The 18,673-nt window shown below is 40.1% G+C and overlaps 2 protein-coding genes across 2 annotated transcripts in view; both read left to right on the top strand.

The window, feature by feature from the left end:
- Positions 1–824: 824 nt before the first annotated feature.
- The window catches only part of LOC136841633 (uncharacterized), an 88,355-nt gene continuing 70,506 nt past the window's right edge, over positions 825–18,673 (top strand). The window contains exon 1 of the mRNA XM_067108754.1: positions 825–1,720. Within this exon, the coding sequence (XP_066964855.1) occupies positions 1,566–1,720 (155 nt within the window). The 5' untranslated portion in view covers positions 825–1,565. The remainder of the gene's footprint in view (positions 1,721–18,673) is intronic.
- Positions 2,694–6,974, top strand: dor (vacuolar protein sorting-associated protein 18 dor). The gene has a single exon (XM_067108753.1). It carries the CDS (start codon positions 3,620–3,622, stop codon positions 6,521–6,523), a length of 2,904 nt encoding a protein of 967 aa, XP_066964854.1. The 5' UTR covers positions 2,694–3,619; the 3' UTR covers positions 6,524–6,974.

The following is an 18,673-nucleotide window of genomic DNA, read 5'->3' as shown; positions in this document are numbered from 1 at the left end:
GTAAACGGAACCCAAAGTAAAGTATATGGATTTGTGAATGTCAAATTATAGGGAGGATGTGAGTAACTCACTCTTCCTGTGGCAAAGATTATCACTTGTTACGCCTCCAAGTTTTCTGAAACGAGTTCTATCCATACAAGTATTTATCCATCTTCATCAAGTTGTTTCCTTGTTCTCCATTTGAAACGTGACATTTATTAACCACATCTTATGTGCATACGTACCCATGGCACGCTGAAGGCTTTTAGCTAAGAAATTATATTGTAAGTTTATTACCACAATTAATCTCGCACACAGGGCAGTCGTATTTCTCATGCTATATATATATATATATATATATATATATATATATATATATATATATATATATAATATATATATATATATATATATATATATATATATATATATATATATATATACATATACATACATACATGCGTACACACACACACATATATATATATATATATATATATATATATATATATATATATATATATATATATATATATCATGAGAAATACGAGTGCCCTGTGTGATAGGTAGATTTTTTAGACTAACGTAACAATGTAGTTTCTTGACTGGTGTACCTGTGTGTATCATGGGTATTGATACAAATTAGAATGTGGCTAATAACCGTCACTTTCCAAACGAAGATACAATAAAACAAGTCCTGAAATAGCATGCCTGGTGAAGACAGCAGAGGCTAGAAATTTGTTTACAACTCGAGTGAGAGAACTAGGATTCGTAACGCAGGAAGTATGAGTTACATCCTATTTTGTGAGCTGACATTTACACATCCGTATATTTTTCTTTATTGCGTTTATTGTTTATAGCGACTAATCTACGAGGGGAGGATCCGGGTAAAAGAACTGACAAAAATGAAACCGTCAGTGATAATATATTGTGCAACCCCAGTTAGGCCGCGCAAACGACCATAGAATTGAATAGGGCCACCGGAAAAAATCTGGCAAAAACTTGACAGTCATCCCCTGCACGATGTAATGTCTGACAAAAATTTTTCTAAAATAGCTGCTGACACACGGTAAAGGGTTCCAATGACGCAGATTTGTATATGACATATTAACTTCATTATTATGATTTTTTAACAACCAGAAGATCAATTTCCCTAGATTTGATTAACAATAATGGCAGCAAACTGATTTGTTCTTTTTGGAAATTCGTGATGCACTCTATACAGTGAATTACGTGTTGGTGCTTTCTTTACATTATTTTCTTAAGAACTTTTAAATGCTTTAGTGAGAGATGAAAACACTAACAAGATTACGCGGTAATTTCTCGGAAGATATGAATATAATATGACATTTCGTCGACATAGCAGGTGAAACTTGGCACCTTTCGATAAACCTAAAAGAGTAACCTCACAATATTAAGTCATATCATGTTACACTCTCATATTTATTGATGGATGCCTAATGAACGTAGTTACACCAACTCCTTTAACAGAATTAATTCTATATTTAGTTCTACAACAACGTGCTCGTTTTAACAGCAAGCTCCGTCGTGTCTGGCTCACGTCATGTTAACGAATATCGGTACGTATGCGTTGGCACAGTACAGCCACCAAACCTCCTACTAGCTCTACAGTCTCTACTCTTCAGTGTATGAATGGCAGCAAGGTGAAATCACACTCGTCGACGTACAGCCTCCGTAAAGTTCTTTCATTCTGGTCATCTTCAACCTCTGCTTTTGTCAGGTAAGTAGTTTATGGTATCAAGGGTGACTCTGCCAGTTCTTCTGCAAGGACCGTGACCGTAACAGGGAAAGAAATAACCAAACGCTGCTACAGAAAATGGTGAATGACGGTGCTCCTTCTATTTGAGTTTAGGCAAAGAATTAGAGCCTTAGATGCAAAAATATTCTTTAAGAGAGGCCTTGACTGTTCGGTTGCTGCATAAGATTTTCTGAATAATAATTGTGGGCTGAATCTTGGAAGAAAATAGTATGAAAGCGAATACAATGGTGTGTATGAATGTATCATCAGTGATCGCTTTCCCATACACCGTGAGGTGGCAAGAGGTATTATACCATTGAGAACAATTTTTGGTAGAGGTTCTATATTTATTCTGTCGAGACCCATACCACTACACCCATTCCGATGGGTCTCAACGTTTGAAACTAAACATTCATATTTTATTTGTTTTTTTTAATGTTTAACCTACACCATTACAAACTATTATTAAAAATGACAGGGTGTCTGAAACGACCAGCCTAAGCTTTAGGTTGGTGTGACCTTCGTTTCTAGTGAAGTTGAATTAATGTTATAATAAATTTTTGATATTTTAAACACTATATCATTGGAAATAGCGCAGGTAAATAAGTGTGTGTATGGTGTCAATTGCCGGGGATGTACAGTGCATACTGAAACTGACACTGCCAGAACCAATTAAAAAGGTTAGGAAATTTTATGAAAAGATTTGCGTGAACATTTAAGCCGGGACCAACTTAGTTGATAGTGTATGTAAAAGTTGTTGCATGAAATCCAGTTGAAGTTCTTAAAGTTTTAAATGAAATTAAAATAATATTGTAACTTAAAGCTGTATTATTATTCATTAAATCACGGTTGTGGATGTATAAAAAATATCGAATATAATAATCACCATCCAGGCTCAAACCTCATTCGGTCCATCTGGCGGGCCCCATTTATTATCAATATTAGGTTACAGTTCTCTCGAGTATCAATTTTAGGTTACAGTTCTCTTGAGTAACACTGTCCATGTCATATGTTCCTGAAACGTATTTACGCATTCAAATTTTGCGGAATTCGTGGTACGTGTGATTAAATAGTTTGCGTGCCGTGTACTTGAAGGATTTTTTCAATATGATCACATTTTTTCCCCAAGTTCTTTTGTGTATCATTACCGACGGTAACACATTTATTAGCTAAAACGATGAGTTTCCCCCTTAATTTCAGTCTTGGAAGACAAAAAAAAAAAAAAAAAAAATGAATGACTCGAGTGTGTAAGGGGTTAGTGTTTATCTGAGGCAAATACGTGAATACCAAAAGAAGAACATACCGACTATCAGTCAAATATATCCGAAAATATAGTGTTATGAAAACGAAATTGTGAAGAACATGCGGTCGTAGAAAATACCATCAACATCAGGTACGAGAACCATTACTACAAAGTTCATCGCTTTTCTACGTGGTAGAATTTAAACGACCCCGAAGATCAGCTGTTGTTTTGTCAATTGTCATCATGGAGGATAATCAACAAAGTGGGAGGATACAAAATAGATAAGAATTAAATTTTTAGCGTTAATAAGGAACGCGACAGTGGTGTGTTAAACATGATACTGGTGTTCAAAGTCCACACGAATTAAACGTGAATGAGATGCACTGGTTCGTATAAGCCAGCTCTTGTTCCACCCCACTCCTCCTGAAGCCTAGCCTAAAGTTTAGCAATGGAACAAGACACCCTAATCTCCAACCGTAACCCATGGTGAAGATTATGCTGAGGTTACTTCGTGCTACTGTTTCTTTCCTAAGTTCCTGTACAGTGACAGTGTTCCACTGACAAGTGAAAGAAGTGGACCAAAATTGCAAGACTTGTGACTGGTTTACCCTAGGCTAGCCCAACTGAAATTTGACGAGATGGCTACCATATTTGACCAGTATGAATCCCAGTCGCAGGGAACTGGTGTGTGCCTTAGGGATTCCATTTTGGGAACGACTGCATTCAAGAATCAGAAACTGGAAGAAGAAGCAGCCATCTTCTTGTTGGATCGACGTGTCAACTTTTCACCTCCTCATCCCATTACACACCTTGTTGTTTCCAATCACCATCTTGTCCTCGCAATGGCAAATAAAACGCTGATTCGAATAAATTTGTCAAATCCAAATAATTTAGAGGAAATTGATATATGTAAGTTAGCTCTACAGGCTAAGATTTATAATATTTTTCTTGATCCTACTGGTCAGCATTTGCTCATAAGCATTGTAAGCAAAGATGGTGTAACTCCTGTCGATACACTGTATTTACCATTAAGAACAAATAAACCAAAGTCTACTTATAAGCTGAAAGGACATTTAGTGACTAGTGTTGCATGGAGTCAGAGAAATCAGTCAGAGAGTGTAACAGGACCTATCCTCGTAGGAACTTCGAGGGGGCTGTTGTTTGAGATGGAGTTAACGTCAGATGAAAGATTTTTCCAGTCTGGTCATGAAGAATATTGTAAACAACTTATTGATTTTGGCAAAGAAAAACCATTGGCTATATCACAAGTAGAATACCGTAGTAGTCCTTCAGATGACCTCCACTTTTTGGTGCTGTGTACAACACCAGAACGGATATACCAGCTTGCAGGTCGTGTAAAGTCTCTTGAAGAAAGACCCATGTTTCTTTCACTTTTTAATAACTATCTTGGTCTGCCCCCAAGATTCACTGAACTTCCTAGTACTTGGAAAAATTCATGGCTTCAGATTTATCATAATGTGAATATTCCAAAACATTTTGCTTGGGTGGTAGAGCAAGGCATTTATTATGGTGATGTGTCTTGGACAGGACTGATCCATGAAGAAGCATCTATTCAGAAAGGCTTGAATCCATTCCCTGCGAGTGTTGAAGGAAGTGGCCCCCCGTGTGGTATGATTTTATGTGAATATCACCTCTTTATAGTTTGGTCTCACAAAATTCAGGGCATTTGTATCCTTAATAATCAGGTGGTTTTTGAAGGCTCAGTGCCAGAGGACTGTGGAAAACTGATGGGAATAGCTAGAGATAATGTACGTGGTTCCATCTGGGTCTATGCAGAGAGAGCAGTGTTCAAATACAAAGTGGATCAAGAGGGACGTAATGTGTGGCGTATATATTTGGACCAAGGCAATTATGACCAAGCAAAAAAGCTGTGCAGTAATGATTCTTCACGCTTGTATGTTGTATTGCTGAAAGAAGCCCAAGATTTGTTTGAGAAAAAAGATTATCTTCGCAGTGCAAAGCTCTTTGCCAAGACGCTAACATCATTTGAAGAAGTTACGCTAAAATTTGTTGAAGTAGGCGAGGAAGAGGCTTTAAAGATTTATCTCCATGAAAAACTGGAAGGTTTGAAAGTTAGTGAACAAACGCAGGTGACACTAGTGGTTGTTTGGCTACTTGAGTTATACCTTAAGAAATTAGGAAATTTGCGAGATGCAGGTGAGCAAAACACACAAGCGTATCGGAATTATGATGAACAACTGAAGGCATTCTTACAAGATCCAAAAGTTCGTCAGAGCATCATAAACAATTCTTCAGCTGTCTATGAGTTGTTGTCATCCCACGATGATCATGACAATTATGTAAATGTTTCAATAATGTTGAAAGATTATGATAGAGTTCTGCGGCACTTGATTCATCATGGCCGATATATTGAGGCACTGGAGGTCTTGAGTAACCAAGGATCTGAAAAACTTTTTTGTCAGCACATTCCAACTCTCATGAAAGAAATACCCAGGGAGGCTGTGGACTGCTTGATTTCGCAAGGGAGAAGGCTTAGTCCTGTGCAGCTTTTACCAATTTTAGTTCACTGCCATTCATGTCACGGACATGGCAAGGAAGTGCTTCGTTATATAGAGTACTGTGTGGATAAATTAGATGTTACAGATGAAGTTGTACATAATTTCTTGATAAGTCTGTATGTCAGTGAACGTCCTGATAAGTTGTTGCCCTATTTTAAATTGCAAGGTGATGATAGTCAGAGTGTTCACTATGATCTTAAATTTGCACTCAGAGAATGCATATCAGCTGGAGAAGAGAAAGCTTGTGTTCATATTTTGACCACAATGGGCCTTTATCAAGATGCTGTTGAATTAGCCCTCAAACTAGATACCGTGTTGGCAAAATCAACTGCAAATCGTCCAAAATATGATCAAGATTTGCGCAAAAAACTGTGGCTGATGATAGCAGCACATGTTGTACAAGAAGAACAGGATGTGTCTCGAGCAATGGATGTTCTACGTGAATGTGACCTGATTAAGATTGAAGATATTTTACCATTTTTCCCAGACTTTGTTACTATTGATCAGTTCAAGGATGCCATTTGTTCTTCACTTCAGGAATACAACCAACACATAGAAGACCTAAAGCATGAGATGGATGATGCTGCAAAAACAGCAGAAAATATCAGGAAAGACATTCAAAAGTTTAAACAGAAATTCTCTTTTGTGCATGCACAAGATCGATGCTGTGAGTGTAATTACCCCTTATTAACACGTCCATTTTATTTATTCCCCTGTTCCCATAAATTCCATCAGGATTGTCTCTCAGATGCAGTATTGGGTTACCTAAGTGAGACAAGACGGAAAAGGGTATCTGACTTGAAAGGAAAGTTGTTGGCAATATCGAATGACGAGAGCACAACAGGAACTGGTCTTTGGGGTGACAGAGAGCAAATTCAATCAGAAATTGATAGCCTTGTTGCAGGAGAGTGTTTGTATTGTGGTGATAATATTGTTTCAAATATTGACACACCTTTTATTAATGCCAATGAGTGGGATGCAACAATGGCAGAGTGGCAATGATGAGGTATTTTGAAAGAATCCAGAAAAGTGTAATTTTTCCAATTTCTCCCCAGGTCATGGTTGTACATATTTATACTGTAGTAATTACAGTCACTTCTTTTCTCAGTGAAGTGATATTGCATGAGTTAAATGACTAATGTTTATTTTGTTATACAGTGTTGTTTGTACAAGCATGTCAGCATATTTTCAAAACTTAGCTTGTAGCATAATTGAAAAATAAAATAGTTTTTTATGCTAGATATATGAAGACTTCAAATTCAGTATTTCTCATTTGAACTGATTATATTGGTTAAAAAGATGAATGCCTGTACATTATAATTTCTTTTCATTAAAAAGATGAATTGCTGTACATTATAATTTCTTTTCATTATATTCAGTTCAGCAGCCTTTGCAAACTGATTATCAAGATTTCATCACTGAAATTTGTCACAATAAATTTTTATAAGTTATATAGCTGTTTTTCAATTTCTCTGGAACTGTTGCCATCTTGTTTGTAATATACAGTAGACTTGCCATATAGTATAGAAACTGGATTTGTCTCGATGGGTTCAAGCTTTGCTTTGGAATCTGAATGAAGTTATATAACAATTTCCAAAAAACTGTATGAACCAAACATTACCACAAAGGAAGTTGGTATTGTTTAAGAGGGCTTGAAGTATTATGGTACATAAAATTTAATAGATACACAATTGGATGAGTACATACTTTATACATTACTATATATTTACTGTGCAGTATTGTGTTTCACAAGATAGTTTTGATTCAGACCATTCATTGGGTGGTAGGAAGCCTTGCTGTACCAAGGTTTATGCAGCCCAGCTGCTATGAGGCTGCTAAGTCATAAGAGTAATAATTTGTATTGCCATAATGGCAGGTAACCATCAGGTGTACCTGAATGTGAGGCATTTGGTGGCTATTACTTTTGCAGCCTTTTGAATTTTATGCTTTGCTTCATTCCAGAATTTGAAAAGTTTTAATATGTTATATATATTGTGGTAAATCTGTACACCATAGGGAAAGAGACACCTTAACTTTCATAGAACTATAGTGAAAGACACACCTTACCTCACTAAGATCCTTATTGGTTCTTAGTAAACCATTCAAATTTAAGTAATAATTGGACCCATATATATCACAAACAAAGGTGGAAAACAAGCCATATCACAAAGGTGGGAAACAAGCCAGGACTCCAAGTGGAGAACAAACTTATGGCAAATGCTGGATTATTGGAGAAAGCACTGGTTAAAACTACCAATAAGTCATTGACTGGCATTAACATGTTTGTGATGTGTGTGCTCTGTAAGTTATGAGGTGTGCCAACATTTTACTGCAGTGTGAATGCACCCTTACAGTCATGGGCTCAAGCTTTGCATTATGCAGAGCCTTGTTCTACTGTAGAAACTTGTTTTGAGATGTAGAGCATATGCTGGCTACAGTCTACACTTATTTTAATACACCATTTTTTCAGAGTATTTGAAGTACTATGTCATGTGTTCACACCTTAGCTCATGCCTTTCTTGTCAGGTGATGGGAATGAGGCCATTAGCAAATGGCAGGAGAGTACTAATTATCTTTTGATAACTGGGCTACTGTATTTACAGCAACCAACTGACTTCTGCATGACATTTTATTTGGATTATTATGAATAAAGAATTCAGTGTGAGTATTTTATTTAAGTAACTTACCAAATAATTACATAGCTATAGTTTCTACTTTACGAGGCAGCTCAAAATAAAAAAATTGCAGTAGTGTGCTTTTGTTTTGGATGTAGGTAGACTGCCCTGCCCAATTTCGGGGAAGAATAGGTACAACATAGCTAAAGAACTCAATTCCCATTTGCCAGCTAATGACTTAACACTGGTTATTGGCAGCTCTTGATTTGTTTTTCACTGGATAGCCAGATATCTTCATTTGGTGAAGCACTCTTTGTTTTTGGTAGCGTTCAGCTACTATTTAGCTTAGCGAGAATTCAGTTAGCTTTTTTCGATTGTGACTTTCCCGATTTGGACTTTAAGACTAATATGTCTGACTCTAGTTTGCGTAGCATTGGGTATTGCAGCAAAGGCTGCAAGACTAGTCTCACTTTAGCAAAATATAACTCGCATACTGATCGACTGAGGAAGGCTATGGCTAGGGCTGAAGCTAGGGCTTCTGCTAGTTCAGTTAATTCTCCAGGAGTTCATATCACTGCTTTGCCTATCCCTTCAACACCTGTGACGGCATTTCCTCCCATATCCAGTCCTCTGACTTTTCCTGTTACTCTGTTACCTGGCTCTCATTCCTCTGAACCCAATGCCATTGCCAGCTTAGAAGCATGTGTGGATCAGAAATTTAATTTGCTTGTTAATACTGTTTCCTAGATAGGGAATTCTGTGAAAGTCCTGATGGACAAATTTAATGGTGGTGGTGCAGTGCCGAGTGCAGTGTCAGTGGAGGGGGCCGGCTGTTCGTCCCACAGGGCCCCTGTTGTCCCACAGATGCTCCTACACCAAGGTCCCCGCTGAACTCCCCTTGCTCACCTGGGAGGAAGCAAACTGGCAGTCCAAGGGAGGTAGATGGGGTTTGCCCATGAGCAGTCGTCACCTCATCCAAGACTGTTGTCCGTCAACCCCAGGCTGCGGAGGACTGCCATTGGAAAGGCGTCTGCATGGATGTTCATACTCTGTCGTCTAGTGATTCGGACTCTCTTGGGTCCTATAAACGCAATGGTTGTTGTACGAAGGTTTCGAGGCCATTGAAAAGACCGATCGCTTCGTTGGAAATTGATTCGCCCCCGTCTCGTAAGTGAGCTTTAGTTATCCAAGTACCTATCATATGAGCGCCATTGCATGAGTGTTCAGTGTCCGTGCTTCCAGTTCGTGGGCGCCCAGTGTCCGGTCTTCCGAATTGGAGGATTCAGTGTATGAGCAACCAGCTTATGGAAGTCAAGTCTCCGAGCGCCCATCGTATGAGTACCCGGGAGCCGAGCGCCCATCATTTGGGCGCCCAGTGTCCGCTAAGAGTGTGGCAGTTTCAAAATGTTCTTTGTCCACTCCGACAGCAAGTGGGAGCCCAGTGTCTGAGCGTCCAGTGTCTGTGGGCGCTTCCTTTGATGTTCATCCACCTTCCAGCAAGCATGCTGATGCTTCAGGTGAGTTTCCTGCAGTTGTGGAAGACCCATGGTTGGCGCCGATTCAACTCTGACTAAATAGAGTTCTGAGACATCTTCAGAAACCAGCTCCTGTAGCTCAAGAACCCACGGACCCTCTGATGTCACCCATTTCCTCCAGTGAGGAACCAGTGGAAGAGGGACAACCTACATCGAATTATTCGGCGCTGCTCAGGTATTTCCTGGTCTGCTACCCTTCGTTCTTTTCTCCAGCCGTCCCTTTGTCTCTGGGATCGGCCTGTTTGATGCGACAACCTGCAGGAACTGCCAGGCTACCTCATATGGTTCTGTCTTCATCTTCAAGGAAAGCTTTTGCCTGTATTGACAACTGGTTATTGGAAAAGAGGGATGTCGGGAAAGCGGTTTTCTGTATGCCTTCCTCTTGCTTGATATGGCACAAGTTTCTATCGTATGCAACTGGAGAAGCGCCTTCCGTGGGAGTCTCTGCTTCCTCTCAGGGGGACTTCTCCAGTATCATAGATGCCACTTGTTGCTCTGCTTTCTCCTTGGCCAGAATTCTCTTTACTGCATCGGAGCAGGACCATTTTAAGGACATTTTTAAAATCTTTGAGGTCTTCAGTTTTCTGGACTGCACTACTCTTCAAGAAAACTTTGTTTCGGACTGGTTGGGAGTCTTTGCTTGTGCTGATAGAGCAGTCAGAGACTGCGTGCAAGAGTTGGTGACCATCTTCACCACAGGAATTCTGAAGAAACGAGACTTGTGGTGCTCGTTTACTGCGAAGGGAGTCACTCCATCTCAGTATTCTTCTCTTCTTTTTGCCCCCCTAGATAAGAATAGTTTGTTCCCGCACAGAAGAAATCGACACAGGACCTTCTCGCACAGTCCACCAAGAGGACTGGGTTCACTGCACGAGCCATAACACAAAAACCTGAGGCAGGGGTATTTGAAGCATACATCCCATCAAGATATGTATGAGTACAGAAGAGATGGGAACCCAAACCAGTGGTGTTGCTATGGGGGCCCAGGGGTTGCCTGGGGCCCCCCAGTCAGATGCTTGGGCCCCCATTGAAATTCCCTTTGTAGCTAAATTTTGACCCTTTTGTGGTCAAAAGCAGATATTCTTGCCCTAGTAATCATGTCCTACAATGGTTGAAATCGACTTTTAATTAACCACAAAGTTTAAAAAATGCCGCACTACACTGATGTTGTAGAATATTACCATCATCACCAGATACTGATCATGACGATGTCTGCTGTCATCTTAATACAAAAATATTTTCAGTTTATTTACAGTTGTGCTATATATCTAATGCCATTATTTTGGTTCTTGTTACCTCTACAACTTATATAGAGCTGAGAAATGAATGGATATAGTTATAGGTTTTTAACACAGATGACAAGTTTGTTCATTATATATTGATCCAACCTAATGTTATCAACTTATGTATGAAGTGATTGAAACTATAGTTACAGTTTTGATTAAGTGCAATGCAATTTGCTACCGCTGCTTGGAGTTTATTTCCAGGGAGAGGAGGTGAAGAAGAGAGAATGGGATAGATTGAAATTTTTAAGAGATTTTGGAGGGTCATAAGTCTTTTGTGTCACTGATGATGTGCAGTATTTTTATATATTTACATGACAAGGATGTTATGCTATAGTTGAACATTAAAACTTGATAATAGAAATTAGGCTAGTTTTGAATATAAGGTTGGGAGGAAATTTACATTACAGTATTTGATGCATTTGCATGTACTGTATACAGTAGCATGAGTTTAAAATTAATTGAAAATTGAGCTCTATAATTTCAAATGCATTCACATGGATATATACATTTGAGAATAGACGTAGTATATTTTACTAATTACAGAATTGTTACATTAGTTTTGTGTAATTTTCTTTGGCCCCCAAATAATATCTTTGCCCCACCTAGGCCTCCCCCACCGATGGAATGCCAGCTACGCCACTGACCCAAACCACAGAAGGCCAATATAGGTCACCAAGACAGACGCAGGGACGAATTAAACCTAGGCAGATAGACATGAATACCTAATACTGTAAAGGAGTTCAAGAGTCTGAGACATGAACTAATACTGTACTGTGCTGGAATCAAAGATACGGTTACTAGAGAAAACACTAGGGTTATGACACTGAAAAATATCTTGGCATACTAAGCATGTGGAGATGTACCAGTCTGATTACCATGGAAGACAGGGCAGATACCCAAGCATCTCAAAATTGTATGTCACTTGGATCAGAATGGTTAAATGGATGAAGTACAGTAATTGCATATTGTAGGAATATGAAAGGACTAAAGATCTCATAAAGTTAAAATGACCTTTACAGTATTTTATACTAAAAGATTTTTTATTAAAAGTGCTCTAGATTTTGAATAATTAATTTCCACTTAGGCTAAAGACATGCTGCTTGGGGCTCTTTAGCTTCAGACTCAATTTTTGACATATCACAGATGAATTCGCATCATTTACAATACGCCATGTTATTTTCTTAATTTTTAAAATTAATTTTCTGACATATTGCTGACAGATGGTATTAGTATTTTTTAAGAATGAGATGATTTGTGTGCAAAACATAATATAAACTACACAAGAAGAGATTATGGTGGAAATTCAGTATACACTCTAGTATTAATAAAAACATTTCTAAGGTTCAAGGTACTGTAACCTCAGTGCTTTGCGTATTCATCTTCACTTCATTCCAAAGTATAATTACGTGTGCATTTATAATTTTTCATTGAATGCAGTACTGTACCTGTACTATACAGTATTTGCTTTTAAATGAGTGTTGTTATGAGTACTGTATATATTGTTTTGCAGTGCTTAAAATGCTGATCATGGCAATTATAACTGCAGTATATTGTGTGACTGGTAACCATGCGGTTCAGGTATACTTCATTTGGGGACCATTCCCATTCTTACCTGCTAAATCTTCCAAGTTATTTTATTCTCTGATTGAGAGTTAATGTCATTTGCTTTTCTTGGATAACCATTGTACAGTGTTGACTTCTACACTTTTTCATTTGTGTAGTTTACAAGCAAGTGTTGCTTTACATCTTTTATTTCTCTTGTATCATTATCTTAACAATTCTTATCATCCTTGAGGTTTCCTCTATACTGCCTTGGTGTCTTGATAATTTCTTTCCATCTTTTTTCCTCCTAGTACATTTTCTGCCATAATTCCCATGTGTTTACATTTTTCATCTATAACATGTCTTGGCTTATCACTCACAATTGCTCTTCTTTTCTCCTTATATACACCAGCTGTCTCAGTTTTGACACTTGTAATATTTTTCCAGCCTCTGAACATCACACATTCCTTGTATTTCCTGATTGGTGATGTGGTTTTTCTGTTTGCCATCTTTGATAAGGCTGTTGTTACTTTTTGTCTTATTGCTGCTCTCTTAATTCTGACCTTACATCCAATATGTCAACTAGGCAGAAAAAATCTTCCACCACTTCTGTATTTTTTAGTTTTTTTTTCACATTCTGGGCACTGAAATTCCATAAATCAAGCTGAGCATCTCTTATATACTATAAAAAGTATTGTATTCATCCCTACACAATGCCACAGCACCTATGTAGCCATTTTTTGGACAGTATTGCCTTAATTTTTTTTGTCATTACTACCTCTGATTTGTATACACAGATTTTCAGTTGTGTCTTTCAATTCCATTTCCCAATCTCAGATGTCGTCTTGTGATTTACTTGTTAAAACTATATCATCTGCCTGAGAAAACTCCCAGTGCCCTCCCTTTTTGCACTCCTTTGTAGCATCCTCTGTTACACTGATGAAGAGTCAGGGGCCCAGTTTAACATTTATCTAAAATAATTCCGTTATATCAGTCACTGTCTTCACCCCAGATCGTGTGGTACTCATTTAACAAGTCTGTCTGGTACCCTTTGCCTTCTTATTATGTATTTAATTTTTTGTATTTGTTGAATGCCTTCTCCATATTTACAAATACTTCTTGTACGGCTCTTTTGTAATTGCCTCATCTCCCAAGCCCTAGAGATGTTCTAAATGTTGAATCATTAGGTTCATGGATATGGGATACCTCTTCAGGATTAATCAATTGCCATATGTGGGGCCCCAGAAGTCAGGGACTTTTCATTTTTACATGTTTTCTGAATGCAATTTTTTAAATACAGTATCAATAAAAGGTTGCCTCGTGAGAGAAGAGCCAATGTATGTTTTCATCTGCTGGAGGAGGAACTCCTATTTCTGCAAACCTCTGTAACCAAAATTTAGTTCTTGCAGTTGCTTGGCATATACTGTACTGCTCTTTGCACTATTCATATTGCCAGAGTGAGTAGGTATTTGAGGTGCTTCTTCCCAGCCACCAACCAAGATATTGGTGCTTATATTTTCAATTAGGCCATTTTGCCCATGTATCATGAGAAATTGTAAGGCATATCTCATTTTTAAGAATGACCAGAATTTTTTTCATACCATCTGTGGGCATGTAGTAATTGACCTGTCTATCTGGCCATCTATTTGAAAATCCATCCACTAGTGATACACTTTTAAAGTGCCATAACTTCTGAACTCTACAAGACACATTGTGTTTGGCATGTATATGCCACTAAGGAAGTTCATGTTCTGAATGAGGTCAAGGTCACACTTAGGAAGTCAAAGGTCAAATAATGATTTTTCCCCAATCAGGGCATTGTGTTTCACATGTGTATCTTTTCATAAAATAACTTTTTACATAAGTAACATACCCAGTAAATTATTTAGCTAAGAGTTTCTACTCGAATGGCAGCTTAAATTTTGAAATTCGCGGTAGCAATTCTTTTGTTTTGTGTAGGTGATAAGACCCCGCCTACTTTCGGGGTAAGATAGAGGAACAACTAAGCCAATAGATCAATTTGTTTGTGCCACTTGTATCGTCCACACACCAAGTTGACTAAGCAGCTTGGTTTTGACAATTGTTGTTTCTTCCCATCCAGTGAAGTATTCTTTGTTAGTAGCCTTTTGGCCTTGTGTTTTCCTAATTTTACTTTGTTACTGATTGTGACTTTTAGCTAGATAGTATGTCAGACACTAGCTCTTCTAGAAAGGCTGCAATACCTGGTTTACGAGACTAACTTATGACTCTCATACTCTGTGCACAAATTGCAGAGGGCAAGTTCGTACCATTGATTTTACGTGCAACGAACGTAGGGATTGGGACAACCGTAAATGAAAGATCTTGACTTCTCATTTAAATAAATTAGAAAGAGATTGCAAGAGGAAGGCATCCGCTTCACCAAGTGAGAAATTAGCTAGTCAGACGGCTCCTAAATCTAATGATGTAGATATTCCTGCTGTATCTCTTCCTATTGTTCCTGTTTCCCCTGTATCAGTACATACTCCTAGACCACCTACTCCTGCTACTGACTTTCATACTTCCGAGCCCGATCGTTTCACTAGCATGGAAAATAAATTTGATCAGAGAATCAATATGGTGATAGGTATAGTGGCCCAATTAGGGGCATTGATGCGTATTCTTATGGATAAGTTCAATAAGAAAAGTGAAAGTGAAGTGTTAGTGGAGGAGGTGGCTGTTCGTCCTGCTGATTCTCCTAGGCTTGGGTCACTGCCATACTCCCCTGAACCAGGGAGGTCAGTGGGGTCTGCCCACGAGCAGTCGCCCCCTCAGACCAGCCTGTTGCATCCCAGGTTGCATCAAGAGACAGCCACTGGAAAGGTGTCTCGGACGTGCATCGGCTCTCGTTAGTTCAGGAGATTTTTCCCTATACAGAAGATGCTTTCCAGATGAGTCATGCCCCTTGAAGAGGCATTCTTCTTCCAAGGATCTAACTCCCCGGCTAACCCAACAAAAGGCTGAGGGAGCCTCCTCTCAGTCCTCAGCCTTCTTGCAGTAAGTGGGACAGCCCTGAATGCTTCTCAACTCCTGAACACCAGAAACGAGTATTTAGTCACTCCTCTTCGTCTAAGAAGTGTCTTCCTTCTAACTCCAAGAGCCCTGCTTCTAGTGTACAACAAAGTTCTTCGTCTAAGCGCCCGGATGCGGCTGAGCACCCTGTTCTTGATGAGCGTTCTTCGTATGATGAACGCCCAGTAGCAGCCTAGGACCGTATATTACCTGAACACCTGCCTTCGGCTAAACGTCCTGACTCAGCTAAGCTTCCTGAAGCGCCCAAGCTTCCTGAAGTGCCCAAGCTTCCTGAAGAACCCGAGCTTCCTGAAGCGCCTGAGCACCCTGAAGCACCCAAGTTCCCTGACCAATCCACTCACTCTAGACCTCCAACACGTCAGCGTGCATCCACTCCTTTTCTTGCTGCCAGTGCCTCGGGGGAACCAACTATTGTAGTATTTTGACGTCAGCTTCTAAGCTTCAAACGCCAGCTTCATCCAGTTCAGTGACAAATTGTCAGTTGGCTTAAAGTTTGGATCTAACTTTGGCTCCTCTTCAATGCAAGTTGGATAGCATTCTGCAACGTCTTCACGGACCATTCACTGCTAAGGCACCTCCATTGGATGCTTCCTTGTCTCCTGTTTTGTCGGAAGAAGAGGATTTCGATCAAGATTCCAGCTACTCCTTACGTGCCTCTTATGAAGTTTTTACTTTAGAATTTCTTGGAGTTCTTCTCTCTTGCAAGTCTTTCTTCCCTGGCTTCGTCTTATATTATGAGTAGTCAGCCTTGGGACACTGCTGGACTGCCCAAGTTGGTTTTCTTGTCCTCATCCAAGAAGGCCCTTGGTGAAGTGGAGAACTGGCTTTCTGAGAAGAGGGAGCAGGGGAAGGCTTGCTTTAGTGTCCCTTCTTCTCATCTTTCTAAGTTTTGTTACTTATCTTATGCTACTGGAGAAGCTCCTTCCCTGGGAGTGGCTGCCTCCTCCCAGGGGAACTTCTGTGGTCTCACTGAAGCAGGCCGTTGATCCGCTCTTGCATCAGCATAGGTATTCTTTTCGGCGCAAGAGATGGACCACCTCCTGAAAAGTCTGTTTAAGAATTTTGAAGCTTTAAGTTTTATGGACTGGTGTTGAGGTGCTCTTCTGGAAGAGATGGAGTTCAAGAGGGACAGACCAGTGGATAGTCAAAGTATTCTAGGAGGGTTATTCTATCCCCTTCAGGGAAAGGCCTCCCTTGACCAACACTCCCGTCACCCTGACAGCTTATTCCAAAGGCTCAAAGAGGTATTCGGCCCTCTCAGAGGAGGTTTCCTCTCTCATCAGCAAGAAGGTCATAGAACTAGTCAGGAACTCTGAGTCGAAGGGGTTTTAAAATTGACTCTTTGTGGTACCCAAGTCTTCAGGGGGTAAAGACCGGTGCTCAACGTGAGTGCCTTGAATGCCTTCATAAAGAAGACAAAATTCAGTGTGGAGACAACACAGTCGGTTCTTGCTTTCATCTGTCAGGGGGACTAGATGATCTCCCTAGACATGCAGGACACATATTTTCATATCCCTATTCACAAGGATTCAAGAAAATACTGTACCTCAGGTTTGTCTTCAGGGGCCAAGTTTATCAGTTCAGAGCACTTTGTTTCTGCCTCTCGATTGCCCTACAAGTTTTTACGAGGGTACTCGTTCCCCTGGAGGATTGGCTTCATCTAGCAGGGGTAAAGATCTTGCTTTATTTAGATGACTGGCTACTTGGCTCTCCCACAAAGGAACGATGTATGTAGGACTTGCAGAAAATGATTTGCATGACTCAAGATTTAGGACTTTCATTGAATCTCTGGAAATCTCAATTAACTCCCACTCAGAGAATTCTCTATTTGGGGATTCTGATAGACTCTCAGAGTTTTCGGGTTTGCTGTCCCCAAAGAGAGTGGAGGACTGTTTAAGGAAGGTTGACCTGTTTCTTGCCCTTCATTCGTGTTCAGCAATTCAGTGGATGAGTCTTTTAGGCACACTGGCCTCATTGGAGCAGTTTGTAAGACTGGGAGACTGCACATGAGGCTGTTACAGTTTTAGCTGAGAGCCTGCTAGGATCGGAAAGTAAATCAAGATCTTCACTTCTTTCCTATCACAGCAGAGATAAAGGAGGACCTGCACTGGTGGAAGTCCGAAGAAAGACTGACGGAGGGGAAATCTCTTCTCCCACCGACCCCTGACCTAGACTTCTTTTCCAACGCGTCAGATCTCGGGTGGGGAGCACTCCTCGGGAACCAAGAAATCTCGGCAGGGTGGTTCCCGAAGGAGAAACAGCTTCACATCAACTTACGAGAATTGAAAGCAGTTCGCCTAGGTCTCAGTCATTTTGCAACAGAAGTCTGCAAGAAGACGATCACAGTACATGCAGACAACACCACAGCCTTGGCCTATATAAAACATCAAGGGGGGAACACACTCGTTCTCCCTGTGCGAGATAGCAAGAGGTCTGTTGTGCTGGGTAGACCAGAACTGAACCCAATTAGTCACAAGATTTATCCAAGGCAAATGCAGTGTCCTGGCAGACAAATTGAGCCGCTGGAATCAAGTCCTTCCAATGGAATGGACGTTAGACAGTCAGGTTTGCTCCAACCTTTGGAGATTATGGGGACAACTGACCCTAGACTTATTTGCAACTTCTCGGAATCACCATCTACCTTTGTTCCACTCCCCTGTTCCGGACCCTCTCGCATGGGCAACAGATGCGATGATCCAAGATTGGTCAAATCTGGACCTTTACGCTTTTCCGCCCTTCGGAATGATAAGGAAAGTACTCAAGAAGTTCCGCTCTCACAGCAATATAAAGATGACTCTGGTGGCCCCCTTTCAGTCACATAAGGAATGGTTTCCAGACCTGGATCTCCTCATAGGCTTTTAAAGGCTCCTCCCTGCTATTCCAAGTCTTCTCAGACAACCACACTGCAGGATATTTCACCAAGGCCTGTCCACTCTGGCCCTGACAGGCTTTTGATTGTCAGTAGACTTGTCTGAGCAAAAAGGTTTTCGTGATCAGCAGCAGAGGCCATTGCCAAATGTAGACGTGCCTCGTCCAACAAGCTCTACCAGGCAAAGTGGAAGTTTTAGGACCTGGTGCAGAAGAAACGGGGTTTCATCTTCTCAGATGTCTATCCCTCAAATA

This window comes from Macrobrachium rosenbergii, chromosome 9, assembly GCF_040412425.1.
Source record: "Macrobrachium rosenbergii isolate ZJJX-2024 chromosome 9, ASM4041242v1, whole genome shotgun sequence".
NCBI classification, from domain to species: Eukaryota; Metazoa; Arthropoda; class Malacostraca; order Decapoda; family Palaemonidae; genus Macrobrachium; species Macrobrachium rosenbergii.
Note: the sequence above shows the minus strand (reverse complement) of the source record. Positions and strands in the feature narration are given on the sequence as shown.

What these genes read in the sequence shown, in the direction of transcription:
- dor (XM_067108753.1), top strand. Translation starts at nt 3,620, where the DNA reads ATGGCTACCATATTTGACCAGTATGAATCCCAGTCGCAGGGAACTGGT.